Consider the following 25,087-nt stretch of genomic DNA (forward strand, 5'->3'; position numbering starts at 1 on the left):
AGAAAGTGGCCAGGCCTAGATGGGACTTTTGTCCAGTACGCTTCTGTGGCCTGAGATCTGATAGGCTGTCCATGGTGAAAATCAATTTACCTAAAACAAGATATGCAGTGTCATTTTCATTCTTGTATTGGCTACTCTTTGCAAGAGTAAATCAAAAGGTTAACCACCAAAACATAATTAAAAAAAAAAACTTGGAAAGTAAGGTCTATCATTGTTCTTCCTGGCATATGGATGGAGGAGTGAAATCAGGTTCATGCTTGTTCATCTTCCTGCTAGACCAGCAAGCAATAGCTTTAGAACAAAATAACTGGATGTAAGACTGTTTTTTGAATGTATTTATAGTAAGTAAGCAGAAAAAGGTCCTTCAGAAAACAGATACTAGGCAACTTGCCTCAACAATTCACAAACCTTTGCACTCATTCTGAAATAGGTGCGAAGCTTAGTCATAAAAAAACCCCTTTTAAAGCAAGACATTCAACAATAGCAGCTCTCTATAAGCCAGTCTCACATTCCTCTGCTTGTAACATACCTAGAAAAGTATCCTTGAGGGATGACAATGAAACTACATATAAACTATATTCAGACCTCACAAAAACCTCTGGTTGCCTATAACATGCACAAATGCAGTTTGCTGTTGCTGTGTCTTCACAACACTCCTGCCTCCCTCCACGAGCCAAGCATGAGCTTCTAGTTTGGGAAGATTTGAATCACATTCTGATTTTATGTGGAGTCCGATTGCAGGCTCCTGGGTAATCTAAATTTTGTTTCCTTCGCTCAAACTTATTTGTCCCACTTTTGGAGGGACATCTGGGGGCACCTGGCAAATTGTACTTATGTTGCAAATAATATATATATATATATTACAATACTATTTTTGCATTCTATACGTTCCATGCAAATTTTTGTTGCTCCATATAGACCAAATTTTAAACCAAGAACCCCCCCCCCCCAGTCAATGGTGTCCCGCTTTACCAATGTTAAAATCTGGTCACCTTACTCAAACTGGGACTGTAAACTATGACTGATTTGAGATTGCAAATCACGATTCTAATGGGATAGGGAAAAATAGACATCTACATTAGGATACTAAAGAAAACTGAAGCTTGATTTAAAGGTTCCCAAAGCAGGAAATTGCACACAGTGCATCAGAAATATAGTGAAGAAGGAGTATATACAAGCAGAACTGTTAGCAGCTAAACTCCATCTCAAGCTTAAGGCAGCCTGCAGCAAGCGCTACCAAGCCCTGGTCATTGCAGGGCACTGTTCGAACATGGATGCCAGGTGCATAATATCACGGGAAAGTAAACAAAATATGCTTTGATTAGGTCAGGAGGTGGTCAGAAGTATTTTCCCACCCTAAAGGCATGCAACACTTAATCAAATATATAATGAAGGACTTAAGTAAAACAGAACACATCATTAGCAACTCAAGCAAGTAATTACTCTCATACCTTCTTCTACACATGCGAGATCACTTTTTTCTTTTCACTATTGCCTAAGTGCAATTTATTCACTTTATCTCAGTGTTACCTATTCAATCAAGCCTTCCTGGGTCATCAAGGTTAACATTAGCAGCAATCAAGCCATTGCTCCAAACTTTGCTTCACCCTGCTAAAGCAATCATCATTATTGCTCTTTAAAAGGTTCTCCCAAAAGGACACACACCTTCCCACAGCCTGACACAATTTTCCTATAAGGATAGGCCCTGAAAACCTACTCAACATGTTGTGTGTTTTTGGTAGTGACCACACCCCTCTCATGGCCTTCTCTTTCTTTCCTTCATGGAATGAAACACTGGGGGCCATTTCGCACTGGGATCTTTGTTGCAAATTGGTCACTGAACGAAAAATCGCCATTTAAAATAGTGGAATTCGTCGTTATGCATACCTGCCTTTGTAGTGGAATCCAGTTGCGTTTTGTAGCGTTTCCCGCAGCTTCCGGTCTCGGCAGAAAAGGAAGCGCTATTTCTAAGCTCGTCCCGCCCCTGGCCGTCAAGCAGCCAATGGGCAGCCGTTAGCATGCTCCCAAACAGCCCCTTTCCCTTTAAGAAAGGTTTAAAAAAAAAAACAAAACAGACCCATTGTAACGAATCTGTGTAGATTCGTTGCAACGGAGAGACCCATCCAGCTGCCTAATGTGAGCTGTCGTTTGATCGTATGATCGTTGCCACGCTGCCTCGAGTGATTAAAAAAAAATCCCCCCCCCCTCACGGGCCCGATTTTCGGCTGAATTAATGTGTAAAAAATAAAGGGACTTTATTTCAGCAAACGGGCTTTTATGTGGTTTGTGCTTAGTGACTAAAGGTGAAGGACTGAAGCCAGGGAAGCCTCTAAACAGAAAGAGGCTCGCTGGTGCGTTTATCCCCGCTCGCTCGGAGAAAAAAAAATGGCGATCGCTTCACCGGAAGTTTGGAGGACAGGCTCAGGAGGAGGGACTTTGAAGAAACCGCAACAATGTTAACGCACAGGTCTTTATCGCTAGTGTTGCAGATTGTTTGCAAGAGTGTAGCGCTTTCTGGAGGGTGAATCCACTTTTTGGGATTCCCCTGAAAGCGCTACAACGAAGCGCTTTTTGCTGATCGGTTTCAGGAGTGTTGCAGATTGTCTACGACGTCGTGCATTATGGCAAATCAATAGCGTTTCCAATTGGCAACCATTGTGCGATTTTGAAGCCGTGCAAAAAGCCCCTGGTTGTTTCTCTATAGATCTCCTGCTTCAGTGGTCCCCTCCAGGACTGGTAAATGTACCCTGATCCCTAAAATGATCTTCCCCACTCTTTCCTGCTTTTCCAGTTAACTCTTGAATGTTGTATGTTTTGCTGAATGAAACTTTTAAGCATTTTCAATAAACAGACTCTTTAATTTGAACAAATTACCTGTTTATTCAAGAGTTCCCATAAATCCTTGTAAATGCTGGTTTTTCAGTTTCCCTCTATGCTCCCCCAACCAACTGGTGACTGCCTGAATATGTCCTATGACTTAAGAAATGTGTCGTCTTGCAGTGACAAATATGAAGTTAAAAATAAATGCATTAATATATATGACTGTTTTATTCATTATCATACAATAATATATAGCTCAGCCTAAGAATGGCATTTACATAAAATGTAATGATGTAAGCAACTTCTTCTCCAAGAGAACACTATGCTATTTAAAAAATCACTTAAAAACTAGTATTTTACCACCTCTGAATATCAAAGTATTTGTTCAATCTTTGTAATTCTGCTCTTTGACAAAGAAATAGAAATAGGGACAATTCCATCATTTTTATATCAGGGCTGATTTAAAGTACCGCAGGAGTATCTTAATGCTCTCCCTTCTCCTGTGTCTCTGCAGCCAATTTTTCCTCCTATCTTATCCATATTTAAAGGAAATACCAACCCTTTCAACTGCTATAAATGATAATCAGATTTCCCACCAGATTCTAACAGCTGCATCTTTCACCGTATCCAAATATATTGTTAACTGGCCAATGCCTTGAAACACCTTCTGAAATCAGATAAAGATCTATTCCCATTAAGATTAATTGTAGAACACTTGATAGCAAGAAGAACAGTTAGGTTTTTGTATTCTGCTTTTTATTTATTTATTTATAATGTAATTTCTATCTTGCCATTCCTATTGACCAGCTTGTGTCGACTAACAGATTCACAAACAATTCTCCTTACTACCCAAAGGAATCTCAAAGTGTCTGGCAAACACCTTTTCCCACCACAGCCACCCGGTGAGGCTGAGAGCCCTGAGAACTGTGACTAGCCCAAGGTCACTCAGCAGGTTGCATGTGGAGGAGTGGGGAATTAATCTTAGCTTTCCAGATTAGAGACTACCACTATGCCAAGCTGTCAACCAGTGGAGGGGGGGGGGATAAAGATACTTTACCAACCACATTAAATAACCCAAATAGTGCTAACCAAGATGCAATGTTTATTTACTTCAAAAATGTATGTTCCACCTCTCCAATATCTTGTTCAAGTTGGCTCATATAGCAAACATAATATAATAAAATCAGAAAAACAATAATATAGATTTATCATCAGTACTAATCCATAAAACCAAGACAGGGGTATAAAAGCAGTACAAAAAAAAAAATCAGCGACCCCAGTAAAACTGTCCATGATGGAACCCCTCAGTTAAAGGTCTGAGTAAAAATAAACATTTTATCTTGGCACCTGAAGTACAGCACAGAAAGCACTCCATGAGCCTCAAAAGGATGATATTCTAAAGGCAAAAGTTCCAGAAAAGCCCTGTGTCTGGTTTTCGCCTGCCTCATCTGTAATAGAATTACAGAGTTGGAAGGAGCTATACAGACCATCTAAACCAGGGGTAGTCAAACTGCAGCCCTCCAGATGCCCATGGGCTACAATTCCCATGAGCCTCTGCCAGCAAATGCTGGCAAGGGTTCATGGGAATTGTAGTCCATGGACGTCTGGAGGGCCGCAGTTTGACTACCCCGATCTAGACCAACCCCCTGTTCAATGTAGATCTCTGGAGGCAGAGTTACAGAGAATGGGCTTGAGAAAGAATATTGCCTGGCACAGTAAGGTGGAGGTGGCTAACAATAGGCTTCAAGGAGAATAGATGAACACAGCTCCTGAACATTTCTCTGCTTAGCCACATCAAAATACAGTTTTCATGTAATCAGTCATACCGAAGGTTGAATTTTCAGTAGTTCAAACTGAGTTTTTAAAACTTTGAGATGCAATTTCCTTTCTGTTTCTAACACAGTAATTGCTATGCTTTTCTTCAAAGTTATTTTCTCTTGATATTCTTTTATTGCCTATATGTGTTCCTTTGTGTACAGGATAATACAATTTGTACAGCTTTATACTTTCTGGGTAAAAATATCAACAGTCCCTTGAAAATGTTAAAAACAGCAGTTCCAATTTACCAAGTTTCAAAAAACAGATCAGGCCCTTTCATAGTTGCAAAAGCAGCTATATAGTTAAGGAATGTAATTTTTAATATTCTGCCCTTTAAATAGCAGAAAAAATATTACATACCTTCAGAATTATTTGTCCTATGGGTCTGAAATTACAGACAACTGGTGTTAGCTCAAATTTCTGTCAAATGGTTAGTAAAATTATCTTTTGTTTTACATACATTGAAAGTTTGTGAACAATTACTTGTATAGTCAAAATATGCCTTCAATCTTTTGTATCCCATTTTACCTTCTGGTAAAAGTTCATGAGTATTGCATGTGGTCTTGCTCTCATTGATTTGGTGAAAATCCATTGTCATAAATTCATTATTATTTATAGTGTCATTAAAATTAACTGGGGAAAAAACATTTCAGAATTACATCATCTGAATTACATCATCTAAAAAAGGTAAGTTTTGAAGTATTTATTATTATTTAGGTAGCTATACCCTGTTTTTCTCTTATTTCAATCCAACCCTGTTCTCTAGCATGTGCCTTGCTCCAGCACACATCCCCTCCCCCCATGTAGCCAGCCATGGTGGCTTCTTGAGTGCCTTAAGGAATCATTTTCCTCCTTGCCTCTCCTAGTTGCTCTGATGAGTCTTTGATGGGGGGGGGGGGTGGCCTAAGTTCACCCTAGACCCCAATCCCCCTTTGCATTCCTTCCCCCCCCCTCCAGCTCACTCAGGAGTTGGAGAGAGTCCTTCATCATTGCTGTCAGAGCTGGCATCAAACAAGCTCTGCCACTTCCATTCAGAAAGTGTACTTCTTGGCCTGTTGGTCCAGATCTGGACTGGAGGGCTGCCATAGCATCAGGACCCCACCCTCCAGGCTCTGGCCAATTCCCTCCTCAGGGCTGGAGTTGAGGCTGCTGAGTCACCCTCCACTCCCTGAGGGCTCCCCCCCCCAAGTATGAACAGAGGGGGCCGTCCTGGCTGTTTTCCCTCCCAGGAGCTGCAGGAGGGCTGCTTGACTGGGAGAACATGGACAGCATAGTTTAGTTTATTTGTTATATGGTCAAAGACCAGGAAGTTATAAAATCAACATCAACAATTTAGCTTACAATGTTCTAAAAATATAGCAGACTCTGTTCAATATAAAAGCCATAAAGTTTAAAATTACATAATTTTCATCCTGGCCCTGTATTTACTATCAAATGACAGGTTTTACAAGCTATAGCAAGAAACTTTCCTACTGGGACAACACAGAAAGCATAATATGAAGCTTAATATCTGTAGTAGCAAAGTAGCATTTACAAAATGATATTAGATGTCCTACCAATATAACAGCAATCCTCTGCCTGAACAGGGATGAAAAGAAGTTAAGACTAAGCCTGAAAAATAAAGGGGGGAGGAATAAAGGGATATGATAAAAGAGCCAGGCAGAGGGAGAAAGTATGGAAAAAGTGGAAATTAAGAAAAGATGAATGGTCACTCTCCGCAATACACTAACAGGAACAATCTGGTTGAACAGACAACTATGGAATTGGTTGGAAAGGAAAGGAACAACCCATTGGTTAGGAGGCTGCAGCCTGGCAATGACTCTTACAGCCATGTACTGTACTGGCTAGTCTTCTAAGAAACTAGATTCTGCTATGAAAAACTCGGAACAGTGTTCTTTTGATAGATTGACCGAAAGGGATTAAACATTATAGGCCCTAGTATCTTCATTTCCTAATTTTCTCATCCATAACTTAGGGTTCAGGTATGCTCAGAATAATTGATTGAAGTTCTATAAACTTAGGGGTATCATGGCCCTGGGATATATGCCCATGAAGACACCAAAGTCAATTTAGGATTCTTCACAATGAGGATTAAAAAGTAGCTTTATTGGGAGTCTTGGGGAGCAACTACAGGAACACGCCATTACAGATCAAAATAGCTGAAAATACCTCACAGAGTATTCCAGGAACAGATATACCCCTGCCCCCCCCCCATTGAATTTGCGGACCAAATGGTATTCCCATGGAAAAGCTGTTTTATCTAAACTACAAAGTGAAACCTTTCTTCAAATGCCTTTGCACCCAGAAGTGAAAAGCCAGCCAAGATCATTTGCATTCCTTTTAACATTAAACAGTACCAAAAAACAAAACAAAACAAAAAAACAGTTGCAACAACTTGAGGGCAAAAGGAACAAGGGAGTGGGAAAGGGTAGCTAGAAGGAAAAGCAGGCCCCCTTGGCTGAAGTCACGTATCCAAGTTATGGGTACATTACAAGGGTTAGGTTTTGTATCTTAATCATGCAACAAGAAAGTACAAGAAAGCAATGTGTAATCATGCATGCACTGTTGTCTTTTCTCAGCAATGGGACATGTTTGAGTTGTTCTGATGTAGAACATCTTTTAGATAGGTGATGATGATGTTATCTGTTCAGTCGTGTCCGACCCTCGGCGATTCTATAAGAAAGTCTTTGCCATGTGCCCCCCTCTCTGATTGGTTCTTTTAATTGGTTCATGGTCATTCCTGTGTCGGCTTTGATCATGTCAAGCCAGTGGATCCTTTAGATAGGTAGTTCCCATGATAGCTATCCGTGAGCAGGATGTGAGTCGAGTCAGTGGGTAACTGAGTGGCATGCCTGATGATGACTGAGACTCAAGACATGGATTCTTTTTTGGATTCCTTCAAAATTAGCTCCACAGTAACTTTGGAAATCCAGTTCAGTTTTAGTATCTTTTCAACATTTCTTTCTCTGTTCTTGCATTTCAGGTTACAACGTCAATGCTAGAGAACTAGCATGTTGTGAAAACTAGTACTTATACAAATCTCTCCAAAGTTTTTCACAGTTCATCCAGCAGTATGATGGAGAGGTTAACCTAAAAGATGATGTCTCATTGCATTTCTCATTGCAATAACCTTGCTGGCCTTATCTAATCTGGAACAGGATGGTAACCATTCCAAACACTTGGATGTATACATTTATGTTATTGTCTGGATTCAGCCTCAAGGAACAGAATGCCATTTTAGAGCCTGTGTACTTCAAAAACCTTCCATTTAGTCTTAAGGATGTGAAATATGCTGTAGATATTTTCAGAGAAGCAGATGTACAAGCGTTTTTCAGTTTCAGAATGCAAATTGCCTTAATGTCTTCCCTAGCTACTGATTTAAAATCTAAATGGGAAGAAAACCAGAAAATCCACTGAAATTCCATTCAGGTTCTTAAGGTAGGAAAGCAATCAGCCACTCTACATGAAATTTCCCTTTATTTTGTTTTATTGCAAAATAGGTTCACAAAAGTCACTCTGGCTTCTCACCATCAAACGCAATGCACAGCAGCACAATCTGAAACAAATCAACATTTGAAAATTCTAAAAGGACACATTTAAGTTCCTTTGCCTTGATCTAGAGATACCAATCCCCATTACCACTGTCTATACCAGGGGTAGTCAAACTGCACCCCTCCAGATGTCCATTGACCGCCATCTCCCCCCCATCTATTTGCCAGAAATTGAGAGGGCCAGGTGCTATGATCTTCGCTTTCTTGATGTTGAATTTCAAGCCAACTTTTGCACTCTTTTCCTTCACCCGCATCAACAGGCTCTTTAGTTCCTCTTCACTTTCTGCCATTAGAGTGGTATCATCTGCATATCTGATATTTCTCCCTGCAATCTTGATCCCAATTTGTGACTCCTCTAATCCCGCCTTTCTCATCATGTGCTCCGTATACAAGTTATATAGGCAAGGCGACAGTATACAGCCTTGCCGTACTCCTTTCTCAATTTTGAACCAATCAGTGATTCCATGCCCGGTTCTCACTGTTGCTTCTTGACCTGCATATAGGTTTCTCAAGAGACAAATAAGATGCTCTGGTATTCCCATCTCTTTAGGAACTTGCCACAATTTGTTGTGCTCCACACAATCAAAGGCTTTAGCATAGTCAATGAAGCAGAAGTAGATGTTTTTCTGGAACTTCCTAGCTTTCTCCATGATCCAGCATATTTTGGCAATTTGATCTCTAGTTCCTCTGCCTCTTCCAAATCCTGCCTGTACTTATGGAAGTTCTCGGTTCATGTATTGCTGGAGCCTAACTTGTAGGATTTTGAGCATAACTTTGCTAGCATGAGAAATGAGTGCAATGGTACGGTAGTTTGAACATTCATTGGCATTGCCCTTCTTTGGGATTGGAATGTAAACTGACCTTTTCCAATCCTGTGGCCACTGTTGAGTTTTCCAGATTTGCTGTCATATTGAGTGTAGCACTTTTACTGCATCGTCTTTTAAGATTTTGGATAGCATACCTGTGTCTGTTATGCCAATTTAAGGTGGCTAAGCAGTTACTTTTAGGATTTCTCCCTATGTTTGATGTTCTTTGACATACAAGCACTGCTGGTGTAATGCACCATGTTCAGCCACACTATATGTACATGTTGGGATTCAGCAAAATGGCCTTTTTGTCTAAAAACACTCTCAGCTCTAAGTTTATGCACAAAACATGAGGTAAATTACACTTGGACAGAACACATAAGAAACACCTTTTCCTGACTAGATTGCCATCTCAGAAAAGCACCAACTGTCAGACTTGCAGAAGAACTTTCACAATGGGAAAAAGAACTCTGCCTAATGTGGGGGGTTTTCAGGCTCTCTCTTACTTCGCAGCAGTCTAGTTACTTATACAAACTAGCAAACATTGTAGTTTCCATTCAGTGACAAGAACGGAGGCCTAGTCCAACACCCCTCTTCATCCACCAGGCACTGAATTCCTGGAGTTTGCATACAAGTGTTTCTTTTCCTTTTTCTTTAAAACCATCTGGCTGTTCCATACACATTTCTTCAAACAATTAACTCTTTAGAAAAGCTGTTTTAATATCTAAATGTTCAACATGCATTTCCTCAGATGCAGCAATGCTTAAAAGTATTCTTATGGATGCGTATTTAATTACAGGTGCACAAGTCTCTGTGAAATCAATCCTAGGTTTTTGTGTATACCCTTTTGCAACTAGCCATGCTTTGTATTTTCTGTGCTTTTATCAGTGTTAAGTTTCTTCTTGAACACTCATTTACAACCAATAGCCTTTCATTCAGGAGGTAATTCAACTAGTCTCCAGGTATGTTCCTTCTTCAGTTATTCAAATTCTTCCTCCATTGCCTTTATCCATTTATTTCATTCATCTGTAGGCAATATGTTTTTTTTTCTGGGTCACTTTCATCTATTTCCTCTTCTTGCTGAGAAATCTGTTCTTCAGCATAGGTAGTTATATAAATAGATCACCAAATAAGATCTCTTCAGTTTCTTGGTGAAGTTCTTCTGTAGACTTTGCAGATTTAATGTTTTATGTTGCTTTCATTGATGTATACAACATTACGTTCTTAGATTATAAGTGTTTTGGGATTCAGTACTTCTGTATCCTCTTTCTTCAGCATACCCAAAAAGAATTCCATCTTCTGCTCCTGAGTTCCATATATCCTCTCTTTTTTGGGGGGTTTGTGTGCAAATACGTTTGCCCCCATAACTTTCAGATGTTTAAGACTTGGCTTTCTTCCATGCCATAATTCAAAAGTAACTCCAGAAGGTACTCTGTTGTAAAGGTAGGTTGCAGTGTTCACTGCTTCTCCCTAGAATGATGTCAATAGATCAGTTTGGATCAACAGTCATCTTGCTGTCTCTAGGATTGTTGCTGTTAAAATGTTCAGCAGTCCCATTTTGTTGTGGTGAATACGTAATAGTAGTCTTGTGTGTGATTCCATTAAGTATTCTCTGAAATTGTTACAATATTCAGTTCCTTGACCTGTAAACAATATCTCTGGCCCTTTGTTAAATTTGTTCTTCGGAGGTGAGACATAGTATTTAAATTTCCCAGTACCTGATCTTTAATCTTGAGCAAATATATATATAAGAGAGCTAGTTTGGTGTAGTGGTTAGAAGTGCGGACTTCTAATCTGGCATGCTGGGTTCGATTCTGCACTCCTCCACATGCAGCCAGCAGGGTGACCTTGGGCTCGCCACAGTGTTGATAAAGCTGTTCTGACCGAGCAGTGATATCAGGGCTCTCCCAGCTTCACCCACTCCAAAGGGTGTCTGTTGTGGGGAAAGGGAAGGGAAGGAGACCGTAAGCCGCTTTGAGACTCCTTCGGGTAGAGAAAAGCAGCATATAAGAACCAACTCTTCTTCTTCTTCTTCTTCTAAAATGTGATGATGTCTCTAAGAAGGTTAAAGTGTATTTGTTTCTATAAAATGTATAGATTAAACTATGAGTCCAACCAAGTCTGAGTAAATTATCTCTAGAATTTCTTGGTCTGTGTATTCTGATTACTTTTATATCTAATAATTTCCACTTTGTCTTTAGAGCGTACACCACATGTTTTCTTTTGATCATATTCCTGTATTTTAACATTGGACTCTTGTAATAACTTTTGTACTGATTCAAGTGCCAATCTTTTGTGCCAGGCATGAATATAATTTAAGATATTCTACTTGCTTTACAGTACATACTGGTCCTATTTCAATATCAAGATGTCATAGATAGAAGAAATCATCCATTTCTTGTGCATATTTTCATCAGGATGATAGAGCATACATTGTTCCTCATTGAAACGATTTTCAGAAAGTCATCCAGAAAGAGAGAGAGTGATCACTTCCCATATAATTGCACAGTTTTAAGTGTTTGAAGTGGGTCAAGTGCTCAAATGATGCCAGAATATAGTCTACTTTCCTGGCTCCCATAAGGTCCACATAAGTAAAATCATCAGCTCCATCAGCCTTTGAATATCTGGATAAAATTTCTTTGAATTACAAATTTGTATTTTTCATTTAGAGCTTCTATTATGCCAGGCAGGATGAAGTAATTCATTACTATCAGGCCCCAACAGTAGGAGATATAATCCCTAGAATCATAGAATCATAGAGTTGGAAAGGGCCATAAAGGCCACCTAGTCCAACCCCCTGCTCAACGCAAGATCAGCCCAAAGCATCCTAAAGCATCCAAGAAAAGTGTGCATCCAACCTTTGCTTGAAGACTGTAAATGAGGGGGAGCTCACCACCTCCTTAGGCAGCCTATTCCACTGCTGAACTACTCTGTGAAAATCTTTTTCCTGATATCTAGCCTATATCGTTGTACTTGAAGTTTAAACCCATTACTGTGTGTCCTGCAACATATCCTTGCATAAAAATCACCTGTTAATACTCCTATGAATTGAGCATGTAAATATTCAACTATTTTCCCCAAATGGGTTCATCTTTGAGCAATAGTAGTATGTGGATTGGGGAATAAAAACAGGAAAAGTAAATCAAAATATCCAGCTTTAATAATCAAAATGTCTGCCACCAAATGATCAGTGACCAACATTCAGAATGGATAATGTATTTCAGATATTTATTCCTGAAATATAATTCAGTGGATCTTCCATAATGTAGAATATTAATTTCTCTGAAAAGAGGCAAAGTGATGACAGAACTGTATGAATTATAGCTAACTCCTAGAAATATATAAAAATTGTTGTGGAGAAAGGGTCTTGTATCAGCATCCCTACACACTTCCTATTAACATTATGCATAATTGCTCAGGTTTTATCTGTTTTCTGTCTTTATAAAAAATATATATTTACAGCTTTGAAAATCAATTTGCCAAAGTTATAATCATATGACAACATAAACAGAATTGCCAGTGTAGCAAAATTTCCTAATCTAAAAATTAACATATTTTGAATTAATTTGATCCCTCTAAACCATTAAGAATATGAAACTGTTAATGCTAAGAATAAGTATAGTACAATATTGTGTGGGAACAAGATACTTAAACTCAGTTATTATTTTGAGGTCTGCTAACATAGAGTCAAAGAGTTCACATGATAAATACAACAGAATGGCATTTTAAGGGCTAAGAAAATTTATTCCACAACGTCTCAAGACTATGTGGGAGATACAGAAGTTGTTATACCACTGGGAACAGTGACCACAATACTATAAAGTTTAGCATTCATATCAATGGAAAGTTACCCCTAAAGTTCAAAATAGTAACACTTGATTTCAATAAAGGGAACTTTACAAAAATGAAGGGAATAGTAAAAAGGATGCTGAAGGGGAAAGACAAGAGAGTCAAATCCTTAGAGGATGCTTGGAAGCTGTTTATAATTACATTAACCGAAGCAAAAAAAAGAATGCATTCCACAGGTTAGGAAAGATTAAGCTAAAAGAAGGCCTGCATGGTTAACTACAGAAGTCAAGAAAGCTATAAAAAATAAAAGGTGAAAGGTCCACCCCAATGAATTGAATAAAAAAAGGAATATAAGGTAATAATTTAGCATACAAAACAGATTTTGAAAAGTAGGTTGCTAAAAACATCAAGACAGTGATAAATATTTTTCAAAAATATATCCAGAGCTGAAAACCAGCCAGTGGGGCCTTTGGGAGACAGAAATTAAAGGAATTGCCAAAAGATGGTGAGGAGATAGAGAAGTTCAGTGAGTTTTTGCTTCAGGGTTTACTGTGAAAAGTGTGGGATACCTGCCGATTTACTGTGAAAAGTGTGGGATACCTGCCCATGGTGGAGCCTCTATTTCAGGAAGCGAATCTGAAGAACTGAGGCAAATTGATGTGACAGAGAAGAAATTAAAAACCATTAAATCTCCAGGTCCTGGTGGCATACACCCAAGTGTTCTTAAGGAACTCAGATGTGAAATTGTTGATCTGTTCACCCTTATATTAAATTTGGCTGCTATACCTGAAGATTGTAGAGTATCAAATGTGGCAACAATTTTTAAAAAGAGATCCAGAGGGAAACAAGAAAATTACAGATCAGTCAGCCTAATGTCTAGTACTATTTATTCGTCAGTGATTTGGAACCTGAGTGAGTAGTGTGATGGCCAAGTTTGCAGATGACACAAAATTATTCAGGAAGGTGAAAACTAAGGCTGATTGTAAAGAGCTCCAAGAGGACCTCCACAAACTGGAGTGACAGTGTGGCAAGTGAAGTTCCATGTTCGTGAGTATAAGGTGATGCACATGAATATAAGGTGATGCACTCTTTGTACTCTCCCAAGTTGAATGGATAAAAAACCTTAGTATTTAGGGGGATTGCTCAATCTATTTGCATAACCGTTGTATCTACTTAGCTACATATTTTATGTGCTTCTTGCATGCAACTCTGCCATACAATAAATAAATTGAGACAAAAATCAAAACTTCAAATATAGGCTAATGGGGTCTGAAGTTGCTGAGACTGAGAGGGAAAAATCTTGGGGTCTGTGTTGCCCTGCACCCAGAGGGCGGGGGCAAGAGAGTCCAAATAGCTAAAACCTTGACCAAAAGAGCTGAGACAAAAATGCTGTCCAGACTCCAGTCTGCGTCTTACAACCAGCTGAGTCACCACCAACTGAACAGGAGAGCCAGGGGGAAGTCAAGGCAGTCTTGGTGGGATCCATGCAAGCAGTTCATAAGCAAAGCAGGGAGGGGGGAATAGGTGAAGAAGGGATAATAGAAATGGGAGACCAGTCTCAGAGCTAAGATTTGAAAAGCCAAGTCAGATGTCCAAGTTCCAGAAAGCCGAGTCAAGTGTCCAGAAAATGAGCCATAGTCAAGGAGCAGAAACAGGAGTTGAGAGTTGGGTATCAAGCAGAGCTTCGCCATAGCAAAGAACAGGAACAGGAGCAGACATCTACACCATTTACACACTGGAGGTTTTATGCCGGGCTGCAGGCTAGAGTTTTAGTTGTGACAGGTTGCCCCACCACTACCTGTACCCACATAGGGGAGCATTTGGCCCAGTGCGCCTCATCTGCCCCCTATTTTTGCTCCTGTACGGGAGCTGGGGCAGTGAAGTTCCTAGTGCATAAATGGTCCTAGAGTGACAGGCAGGTTCATGTTTGTACCCACAGAGAGGCTAGTGCTCTGCCTCTCCTTAACTGCAACTCTTGGCCAGCTCCTAACCAGCTACAGATGTAGCCTGCACCTCATGCTGATAAGTACCTTCACCTGGCTCCCATCTTCCTTGACAGCTCGCTGTGAGCTGGACACTCTAATAGTGTTCTGTTAAATTGACCGGTGAGCCCTCCAGGCTGGCCTGTGGGGCTAAAGCTGTTGGGGATGATGCTGGCAAGAAGGACAGGGTGTCAGCCAGACTAGGCCCCGACTGCTCTTCTCAGTCAGGGCCTGGATCCTGCTGATCACGCTCCAGATTGTCACCTGCCTTCCCTACTGCCTCTTACAACAGTGGCAGTGGCAGCTGCACACATGAAAGTGAGCACTCTGGCCGTGGTGGTGAGGACAAGACACCATACTACCCAGTGCCTCCTCCAAAGGGTCAGTTGCTGGCATGACAGGGTCATAGGGGATAATTCAATGAAAGTATCAACCCAGTGTGTCGGTCCAATTGTGCTCATATAGGAGCTGCATGGTTATTGAAAGAGCTCAATCATGATTTCTGAGAGCATTATATAAAACTTCCAAATGTTTTTGATATGCTGTTATATGTCAAAAATCTGGCCTATTGAAGGTGGAACTCCGTGTTTGGGTGATAAGCTTCAATTATTGGCTGAAAATTTACATTTTCCCAAAGGGTTTAATTCCACAATCACTTGCAGTGACCCCCCAGTTCTCCTGGAATATCAAAATTATTGAAAAAAATGTGTATCTTGGGTTTGATCCAGAACAACTAATTGAACTTGGGTTTAAAGCAGCCAAAGCCATTTACAATAACATCTTATTGACATAGAACTTCAGGAGGAAATGGCAGCATTTCCCAGCCCATACAGCACCTTGAAAAGCTGGTTAGTAAATACTCCAGCTCCATATTTATCAAATATCTTTATACCAAAGTACTATTGGGCATTTTCCGGAGCACGTTTTAATGCATTTCCTTTAACTCGTCTAGAGAGCATTTTCCTTAGATGACCCTTTGAGACACATTTATGCCCCTGTAATACTAGTCAAATTGAGACAATTTCATAATACTTTTATCTTGCCCATTTTATAGCAGTATCAGGGATAGTTTAATTCTCCCTTTGCTGTCACATTATAATAAACACTCTTCTTTATCCTTATGTGATAGTAACACCTTAATTAAGTTTTTGTTAAGGGAAAACATTCCAACCACTTCTTATATGGTAGCGAATTTTTTTTATAATGTCTACTAGAATAAGACTAGCAAGAGTGTCTGAAGGATAGCAAAGTAAATATCACTTGTTTGTGATCACAGGAGTGAACAATGTGATCTGTTTTTACAGATAACATCTTACCATGCAACTCTCAGTTCACATGTAAAAGATATCAAGAAAAAAGACAGAGAAAGGGAAATGAAAACAAAAGGCAAGGTCATTTATGTATGAAGAAATGTACTGGCCATATAGAATTGAGCCACAGCCGGCGGTTGCTGAAGAAACTTGAGTGCCTAGATACACAGGGCATGGCCATGTGAATGCCTGTGTCACATATAATGTGGCAAGCATGACAGTTTTTAGCAATGTCTACTCAAAAACTTTAATTTCTCCTGATCCCAGTAGTTGATGCTCTGTATCCCGTCTACCTACATTCCCTGTCTCAAGATCACAATTCCTCTCAATTGTCGCTTTTCTCACAGTTCTAGACATAAGATTTCCATCATAATGCAAATGCTAAAAGTTTATAATTTGCATGATTGTTTGAAGGCAGTGGACATGTGTCATCAACTTTAGATTTTCATACTGTTTCCATTAATATCCTTTAGTAGCCACAATGGAAATTTTCTTGGATTCATTTTGTTTTAATTCCATTTATTAGGAGTGGTATTTGTCTATGTAGAAAAGCATGGGCAGCTTGACAGGATCAAGCAGTTTTCGTATTGAACCTACAAATGAAATTTAAGCCATGCAAAAAGGTGTTGCAGTCCTGTAAACCATTCTGAAGTCAATGGAGTTTCCAAGTAAACTTGAACAGCAGTAGACTGTTCATTTAGGGCTGTGCTTCCAATTTGGCACCAAAAGCAATGCATAAATATGATAAGTGAAATTAACACCGATCAAAACAAGTATGATGTAGTCTCAGTATACCAGCATCTTCCTAGCTATCACAGAAATTAATAATCCCAAAGAAAACAAAATCTCTTTCTTACTTGCAATACCGTCATTAATCTCTTCTAGCCCAGTGCTAATGCCAGCATCTATGGAACTCATTATTTTATCAATCTGCAAGAGATAAAAAGGGAAATTATTAAATTCCATTATTATATCTTTATAAGCACAAAATCATAGTAATTGCTTTTATTATTTAAAGGACAATGGTACAATCAAGAGTAACACAGAAAAAAATTGCCAAGTCTAAGTTTGTCCTCTTCAACCTCATTCATTTGAATGGCAATCTAAAGTGCCATTTGTACTCAGACTTAGATGCATGCATATTAAGGGCACCTAATTCAAGATCTATGGTGAGTTGATATCAAATCATTAGGGTACACAATGGCAATAACAAAAAATCTCAGAATGGAGCCATACAACGATATAGGCTAGATATCAGGAAAAAATTTTTTCACAGTCAGAGTAGTTCAGCAGTGGAATAGGCTGCCTAAGGAGGTGGTGAGCTCACCCTCACTGGCAGTCTTCAAGCAAAGGTTGGATCCACACTTCTCTTGGATGCTTTAGGATGCCCCCTGATCCTGCATAGAGCAGGGGGTTGGACTGGATGGCCTGTATGGCCCCTTCCAACTCTATGATTCTGTGATAACAAAAATACTATACTGGGCTAATATCAGGTTCTGAGGCGCTGTACAAAGATTGCCAAATGATTACAAGCTTCATATAACATGAGTTTTAAGGGGTAGAATTCAGGTTAGTGACAGCCTACCCTGTTATGGTGTGAGGGGCAGTTTGGCGTACTGGTTAAGGCCAGCAGGTTCTACTCTGGAAAGCTGGGTTTGATTCCCCATTCTTCCACACCTTGTTGGATGACTTTCTGATAGTGCTGTTCTCACAGAGCAATCCTGTCAAAGTTCTCTCAGCCCCACCTACCTCACAGGTTGTCTGGTGTGAGGAGAAGATTGTAAGCCACTTTGAGACTCCTTCTGGAAGTGAAAAGCAGGGCATAAAACCAACACTTATTTTCAAGACCCCATATTATTATTACCTCAGGATTTTGTCTGACAAAAGCCTAAAATAAAACAATAAAATACATATAAAATTGTACCTTATTATTTAATTTTAATCAAAAGATCATATGCACACACTTTATATAGCAATCTCTGCACCAGCTCTGCACGTATTAGTAACTCTTGCTTTGTGCATGTAGCATTTTATATCAGGTGGATGGATCATAGCAGGTTGACAACCATGGCTTTATATCACCTGTGGGAACAATCTTCTTGAGGAGGAAGGATTCCATGCCCACCTATATTATTGCTGGTATACACTGGCCCCAATCCCTTTTCCTTCTTATCAGGTCGCTTTTGATCATACGTTACACATCCTTTACAAAGACTACATTTTCAGAAAGCTTTGTTCCACCTAAAGCCATTATACTTGCACATTTTTCCCATATACATTTCTTCTGTTGTTCCTAGTTATAGGGATACTGTTAGATGTAATTAACTTTCATAAGAAAAACAGGAACTTGGAGAATTAACTAGATATTCTTTGGGTCTGGAAATTGCAGTCTTCAGGACAATTAGCAGATTTTTTACCTGAGAACCATGACATGACACAGACTACATGAAGATAACAGAATTCTCTATAGAGATTGTAACTTCTATTATACTTGTGGCACTGCAGCACTTTCTCCTCAGTAATGTAAACTATTAGAAACAAATAACCTCTGAAACTCAAACAGACTTCAGAAGGAATTGACAAGTGATTGAAGAAGGCTACTAATTGAAAAAAGAAAATGACCCAAGAATTAAAAGCCCCACCATGCACAGGGAGATTGTCGAGTAGTAATCTCAATTTTGATTCAAAGGTAACCAACCCCTAACCTCCAGGAATTTCCCAACCTGGAGTTGGCAGCCTTAAATTTTTATAATTCAGGTATGTACAAAATGGCTTACTTCTTCCCATTCTGAAGTAAATGAAGGGGTTCTTTCAGAATTTTCTCTAGAGCTTTTTGGGTCTGCTGTTGTTTCATTCCACTTTCTTCTTGCTTTTTGCTCATTGGGTGGATGGGAAATGAGGTTAGAATCAGATTTTGAAACATATTTGGATAAATGCATATCAAGCAGTGTCTTTGGCAAAGATCGTATCCTCCCAAGTGTGCAAGCACGTTCCACAAACCCTGCAGCATTAACTATCCACTGATCCCCAGTCCTTGTGATGCTGGCAAGTGTATTTGATTCAACTATACTAGATTTAGAAGGAAATATGGTTCTGTTTAAAACTGGTGGCTTTTTCTTTTTCACTGGGACATCTGTGCTGTTTTCTTCCTGTAGCGGCATTGGATTCAAAATACTCCTGCTCAAACTATTTTTGTTGTGCAATTCATTAACAGGGCTGGTTTCCCTGTATAACTGAAGTGGATTTTCAGGCGGGTCACAAACAGGAGATGATCCATGTAGCAGGCCAGCAAATTGCTCAGAAGGATGTGCTTCAAGAAGGTCACTTTCCATGGATGTTTGCTGGGTTTCTGTAAAAAAAAAAGGGTTTCATATATTTAATACTCTATTCAAAATCGTTGTACTACACTGTTTTCTATACTGCAGGATGGCTTACAAGCTGAAAAACTATCAACAATGCTATAAACTCATAACACAGCCCCCTACCACCATTCCCATATTTTCTGCTCAAACAACTTCAGCCAAGAAATCTACCGCACAAACAACTAGAGCTAGTTTTGAGTCCTGTAGCATCTTCTAGATCAACAAGGTTTTCTGGGTATGAACTTTCAAGAGTCAAAGGTCCCCTTGTCAATCATTCATATCTGATGAGGGGTGCTTTGATGCAAAAAAGAAAATGCTTCAAAAACCTTTTCCTTGAAGGTGCTACTGGATTTGAATCTAGCTGCTTTACTGACTACCACCATGGTTCCCCTCTTGCCTATATAACTCAGCCCTTGTAAACCTAAGGACGGCAGCTGCAGTTTCTAGAAGACTACCAAACAGAAGTAACTCTACTTGCCCCAAAGCAGTCTTGGCTGCCTAATGGGATGGATTAACAGCAAGTTTGGGATGAAACTGAAGTTCCTTCACAGGCTCATATGGGCAGAAATGGTCCTTTAGATAGCAAGGTCAAAGGTGATGAAAGAACTAAAATTCTGAATTGAAACAGAAACAAACAGGCAGCCAGTGGCAAGTTATTAAGAATCAGGGCTTCTAGCTGTTCTGCTTAGCAAAAACAAAAACAAAAACAAAAACATATCTGTTTAGAGGAATATCTTTAACATATTATTGTGTGTATATGGAAATGAGTCTAATGTTATCAACCAAAGAAAAAATGGAATGCTTCTTGCCTATTTTTATCGTAAGTCACATCTGGAGATAGTCCCAAACTCTAAGCCACTCTCATCTGTGAGGCTTTCTGCACAGCTGCACCAGCTAGGGCCCAGTCTCACGTTAGACCCAATAAAGAGCTAAATCCGACAGCCACACACAAAAAAAAAAACAGGTCATGCCCATTCAGACCAAGAAGCAGCCCAGGCACTGAAGCCTGTAGAGAGGTGGGGAAATTAGGGGTGGCCCTGGATAGCCTACAGCCTAGCACAGCCAGGCCTAGAGCATAGCAAAACAATGAGTTGCAGAAGGAGGAAGAAGCTGGCATCCTTGCACAGAGAGGAGAAAGAAATCATCAATCCCCATGAATAGATCAGGTGTCATTGGGGTAATCATTACTCCCCAGGAATAGGCGAAGTGTTGCTATGGAAGTGATACACAGTGGATTAGACCAGTGGTCCCCAACCTTTTTATCACTGGGGACCGGTCAATGCTTGACAATTTTACCGAGGCCCGGGGGGGGTAGTCTTTTGCCGAGGGACGTTGCTACCTGGTGAGCCGGTGGCAGATTGGCAGGGCAGCCCCCCCAGCAGTTCGCATATTTTTTTACTATTTGGTTTGTTCTTGTCACATATCCTTTAGCTGCTATTTCTGTAAGTTTCCTATGTGAAAATAAAGTGGTTTACAAGACCAAAGCATTGTACATCAAGGCCAGTTTATATGATGTTACAGTAAAGAACACATCTCTCCCCACCCCCACCCCTTGCAAGGATATATTTCTTTTGCATTTCATTTTCCAGTGTCTACAACTGAATGGATTCATTTTCTAAAACCAATACTCCAAAATTATGGTCCAGACGTGGCAGAATTATCAACAATTTTTCTTACAGCTAATTTATGGAAGCAAAATTATTTCAAACCAAGAATAAATTTGTATAGTATCTGTGGGAGTGGGGGAAATTTTAGTAAATCAGTTATATCTCCCATATTATATATCAACACTAAGCAATATGGTTGCCCTAGCAAGAAATTCTAGAGTAGAATGAAATATCCTGCTTGAAATGTGTGGCATAACTATGGTAACAAAACCATTACAACATCTGTGCTATTAATCAATCTAAATTCAATCTTTTTTATCCAGAAGGAAAATTTAGTGATATATATCCTGAATATCTATGAAGGTATCGTCAGCAATTGCCACATAATCACTAGAATGGTGATAATAAATAATGGTGGGGGGAAAGCATTCAGTAAGCCTTGGTCATATATTATTAAATACGAGTAGTAAAGCCTGTTGCGTGCTCTAATGCCAGTGGTTCCCAACCTTTTTATCACCGGGCACCAGTCAACGCTTGACAATTTTAATGAGGCCCGGTGTGTGTGTGTGGGGTGGTTTACTCCTCTACTCTCAACCACTGCCCTAACACTCTCTGATCGCTATGGTAATGTTTAAACATCCCTTCAAAATAAGATACAGACACGCGACAACAATGAACATAAGGAACATTTTATTTTCATGGAAATTTTAACTCATGACAATGACAAATCAATGGGTACCCTGAGCTTGTTTCTCTGCAATGACACCCAGATTGTGTTGTAAAGGGCCGGAGGGGTGAGAAGGCGTCCTTCGTGGCCCACCTCCAATTAATCAACGGACCACATGTGGTCCGCTGCCCACAGGTTGGGGAACGCTACTCTAATGCAATAGGCACTAGCTCATGGTTCATTGTGAGTTTAGTGCCTCACTTGGAAGCTGGAAACCTTAAGAGGAGGTCTCTCTGTGCACAGCTATCTTGATCCTAGTCAAGTTTATGTACATCTAGGTAGGGTAGAATTCCAGAACATGAACCTACACCAATCTGGCAACCTTACCTCCTCTTTGCTATGTTTTCTTGACCTGAAATAGGTCAGGGGGTGCTATGTGGCCGGTTAGGTAGCTGTAGAGGCATTATACACTTTTGAGGCCCCACTTCCAAACTTGAAGGAATATTTCCAGATCAGGGATAGTGAACCTCCAGGTGGGGCCTGGAGATCCCCTGCAATTGCTGCTCATCTCCAGACCATAAAGATCCAGAAACAGCTGCTTTGGAGGATGGATAGGTGTGAGAGACTTTGATTTCTAAATAAGTAAACTCATGGAATTAAAGTTTCTTAAGAAAATGCAAACATCTACATTGAAGGCACAGTCAGGACTGAATTACAAAGCATAGGGTGAACAGTATAGGGGCTCTTCCCCCTCCCTTGAGAATTCGAATCAGGCACAGTTCAAAGGAGTTGTGCAGAAGAAACATTTAGTGTTGGAAGGGACCATACAGGCCATCTAGTCCAACCTCCTGCAAACAATCAATCCAGAGTATAAAATCATATTTACTTGCCGACATGAGAATAACATACATTAAAAATAGTTTATACCATCGTTGTAAAATATAAAGATTCACATGCAAAATCACAGAAAAATAGATAGTGCAAACTACATAAGATGGTTCCGAATACATGACAACTTTTCTCACATATTGCAAGCTTCATGGGAAATCTTTTGATGAAATATGGTTGTATAAACGACAATGTTAAACTTATTTTAATTATTGTGGACAGAGCCATGACAAGTGTCATAACTGCTGATTCTGTGAATTGAGGCAGATTGTAAGTGGGTGGACAGAAGGGATGGTGTCAGTGCTTGACTTTTCTGGCCCTTTCTTGAATACCCAGAGAAATGTCGATAACCACTTTGGGATCAGAAGAAGAATTTCTTCTAGGCCAGGCTAGCTAGAGATTCTGTTTTTTTGGGGAGCATCATCTGGGCATGGAATTGGAGCACTGTGGGTAGGCAGGTAGTTGTGAGTTTCATGCATTCTGCATGGGGTTGACCCTGCAGGTCCCCCTTCCAACTTTATGATTCTACTAGATTTAAAGCCCGCTGTAGTCCCAATACAGCGGGCGCTAGCTTCTTGGGAAAGGAGGAGGTCCGGGGCATAGATGACACGGCGGGCCTGCTCCTTTCCCCGGAACAAAGCCTTTTGCAGCGGCAGCTCCAGCCGAGGCCGCGGCTTCATTCTGGGCCTGCTCCTTTCCCCAGAACGAACCTTAGGTGGGGGTGCCGAAAAGGCTTCATTTCAGGGAAAGGCCTCCTTTCCGGAGGGTGAGGAGAAGCCGGCTGGGTGGCTAACCTTCGGGGAAGGCTTCTTCCTTGGAGCAGCGACTCCCCAGCCAGCCCAGGTGAGGCTGGGCCAACCAGACAATGTGGAGCCGAGCTTCAAGCGGCTCCCAATTGGCTGCTTGGCCCTGGCGTGATACTTGGCCATGGAGTAGCACCCTCCGAGTTTTTATCCCGGACAGAGCCTGCCCTTTCTCCTCCCCTTTAGCCCTTATTCTTTTATTACTACTGCTCCGCAGGAGTAGTTACAGGTGATACTAAGTACTCTTTCACTGAAAGTGAAATTAATTAACATGCTTAATTCCGTAACATCCATATTCTGTTATATTTTTAAAGACTTTTTTGTCAGGTATAATCCATTTTGATATGTTCTACAAGCCACTCTTTTCGGAGAACTTTAACATTCAATAAACCTGTTTAATTGATCAAAAGACCTCAAATCCATTCTTGCTGACAAACTAAATAGGTATAGCAAATAGGTAGTTCTATTAAATTAAATGTGTTCCTTAGTACATAGTTTATGTTGCAGATGAGAGCTAAATCAAGAAATGGCATTTCAGTTCAGGAACTGATCTAAATATTGAAGCTTTTTAGCTTCAGACATTAAGGACCCCTCTTGCCTTTCCCTTAACTATGATCTATGCATGTATGCATGTATCCTTAAACTTTTCTCATGAAACTTGCATCTTGTAAGGCACTACAAAAGACAGAAAGCTGACCAGCAGGACGAATCTTACATTAATAACCCTGCCTGTGTGTTTTTGCTTGGCTATCTTATCCCATGAATATGTTTAGCTGAAGTGGTTGGTATATGTGTGTATTGTTATTTTTGTATGGGATTTCATTTTATAGGTTTTTATTGGGGTTTTATATGTTGTTACTCGCCTCGAGCCTCCGGGGAGAGGTGAGTAATAAATCTAAATAACAACAAGAACAACAACAACTCAAACAGCAGTCTGAGTTCTGGCAGGAAAGAGAAAAAGGGATACAATGACATTTCTTTTTGTATTCAAATATCTTGCATAAATAGCTATAACGATATATTTTTCAGTGCAAAAATAGCCAGAATAAGAGGCTATTGTAGTTCTTAAAATCTATTACTGTTCCCAGTTATCTGTGTTCTGATTCAAAATATGTAACTTTGACAGACACCTGATTGTTTCAGTTTTTATTCTGTGAAGATAAATTGCTAGTTCTGAAAAATTCCTTTAGCACACTAAACATGTAGGAGGACTGAGTATGTAGCATAAGATGACTAAATTAATGATGATAAATTATTCAATTAGCATATCATTTCTTTGAAACAAATTGGTAAACGAATGATCTGATTCTGCTTTTCAACAAACATGCTCTGAATCTGAACTTTCTGGCTCTTACTGTATTGCCAATTATGGCACCTCGAATTAAGATCTTTGTAGCTCTGGCATTTCTAATGCCCAGATTTTTGGCTAGTGAACTATTAGTGAATATTAGACCATACACCTCATTCTAAGATCAAATATCTAAGACACAACATGCTAAGGTTGCTAACTTCCAGGCAGGGCCTGAAGATCTCCCAGAATTACAACTAATTTCCAGACTATATTGATCAGATACCCTGGAGAAAATGTTGCTTTGAAGGGCAGACTATACCACATTATACTTGGCTTAGGTCCCTCTCCAAAATCATTCTCCCCGTTTTCTACCTCCAAATATCCAGGAATTGG

At 39.9% G+C, this 25,087-nt stretch overlaps 1 protein-coding gene across 8 annotated transcripts in view; it reads right to left on the bottom strand.

Moving 5' to 3' along the window:
* ANKS1B (ankyrin repeat and sterile alpha motif domain containing 1B) overlaps positions 1-25,087 on the bottom strand; it is a 421,823-nt gene that overhangs the window by 238,194 nt on the left and 158,542 nt on the right. For all 8 annotated transcript variants that reach the window (XM_077339156.1, XM_077339148.1, XM_077339147.1 and 5 more), the window contains 2 exons: positions 18,854-19,425; positions 16,934-17,006 (listed from right to left, as the gene is read on the bottom strand). In XM_077339156.1, the coding sequence (XP_077195271.1) occupies positions 16,934-17,006; positions 18,854-19,425 (645 nt within the window). The remainder of the gene's footprint in view (positions 1-16,933; positions 17,007-18,853; positions 19,426-25,087) is intronic.

The sequence above is a fragment of the Paroedura picta genome, chromosome 5 (assembly GCF_049243985.1).
Source record: "Paroedura picta isolate Pp20150507F chromosome 5, Ppicta_v3.0, whole genome shotgun sequence".
Taxonomy (NCBI): Eukaryota; Metazoa; Chordata; class Lepidosauria; order Squamata; family Gekkonidae; genus Paroedura; species Paroedura picta.